The following is a 936-nucleotide window of genomic DNA, read 5'->3' as shown; positions in this document are numbered from 1 at the left end:
CAGCCTCCTCCTCTGAGCCTGAGCAGTGAGACGCTGCCTCCTCCTCTGAGCCTGAGCAGCGAGACCCTGCCGCCGCCTCTGAGTCTGAGCAGCGAGACCCTGCCACCGCCTCCCTCGAGCAGTGAGACACAGCCTCCTCCTCTGAGCCTGAGCAGTGAGACGCTGCCTCCTCCTCTGAGCCTGAGCAGCGAGACCCTACCACCTCCCTCGAGTAGTGAGACCCTGCCACCTCCTTTCTCATCGTCGGAGACCCTGACCCCTTCCTTGTCTGAGTGCACGACTACCACGCTGACCACCACTACTACGCTGACTACTACCACCACGTCGACTACCAGCAAGCCACCTCCGGAAAGCAGCACGACCGTCCCTACCCCGTCGTCGTCGGAAACTCTGCCGCCTCCTGAGAGCAGCAAGACCCTGCCTCCCCCGTCATCGTCGGAAACTCTGCCGCCTCCTGAGAGTAGCGAGACTGTCCCTACCCCGTCGTCGTCAGAAGCCCTGCCGCCTCCTGAGAGTAGCGAGACTGTCCCTACCCCGTCGTCGTCAGAAGCCCTGCCGCCTCCTGAGAGCAGCAAGACCCTGCCTCCCCCGACGTCGTCAGAAACTCTGCCTCCCCCTTCATCTTTTGAGACGCTGCCTCCTCCCTTGTCTGAGTGCACTACTACCACGCTGACCACCACGACCACATCTACAACTACTACTACGTCAACCACCAGCAAGCCTCCTCCCACGAGCGAGCTGACTTCGGTGCCTCCTCCCACGAGCGAGCTGACTTCTGTACCTCCTCCGTCTCCCACGAGCGGGCTGGCTTCAGTACCTCCTCCGGTTGAAACGCTGTCTGTACCTCCTCCGCCTCCCACGAGCGGGCTGGCTTCAGTACCTCCTCCGTCTCCCACGAGCGAGCTGACTTCAGTACCTCCTCCAACGAGCGGGCTG

At 62.6% G+C, this 936-nt stretch overlaps 1 protein-coding gene across 1 annotated transcript in view; it reads right to left on the bottom strand. All coding sequences in view use genetic code 12, as the record gives it.

Annotated features, from left to right (window-relative positions):
* Positions 1 to 936, bottom strand: part of DIURU_000391 (uncharacterized protein) — a gene marked incomplete at both ends in the record, with an annotated part of 2,193 nt that overhangs the window by 199 nt on the left and 1,058 nt on the right. Inside the window, one exon of the mRNA XM_034156724.1 lies at positions 1 to 933. This exon is cut by the window's left edge and continues 199 nt beyond it. Coding sequence (XP_034014710.1) covers positions 1 to 933 — 933 coding nt within the window. The remainder of the gene's footprint in view (positions 934 to 936) is intronic.

The sequence above is a fragment of the Diutina rugosa genome, assembly GCF_008704595.1.
Source record: "Diutina rugosa strain CBS 613 chromosome Unknown scaffold16_size293850, whole genome shotgun sequence".
Classification (NCBI taxonomy): Eukaryota; Fungi; Ascomycota; class Pichiomycetes; order Serinales; family Debaryomycetaceae; genus Diutina; species Diutina rugosa.
The sequence above is the reverse complement of the archived record's forward strand: the minus strand, read 5'-3'. Positions and strand labels throughout refer to the sequence as shown.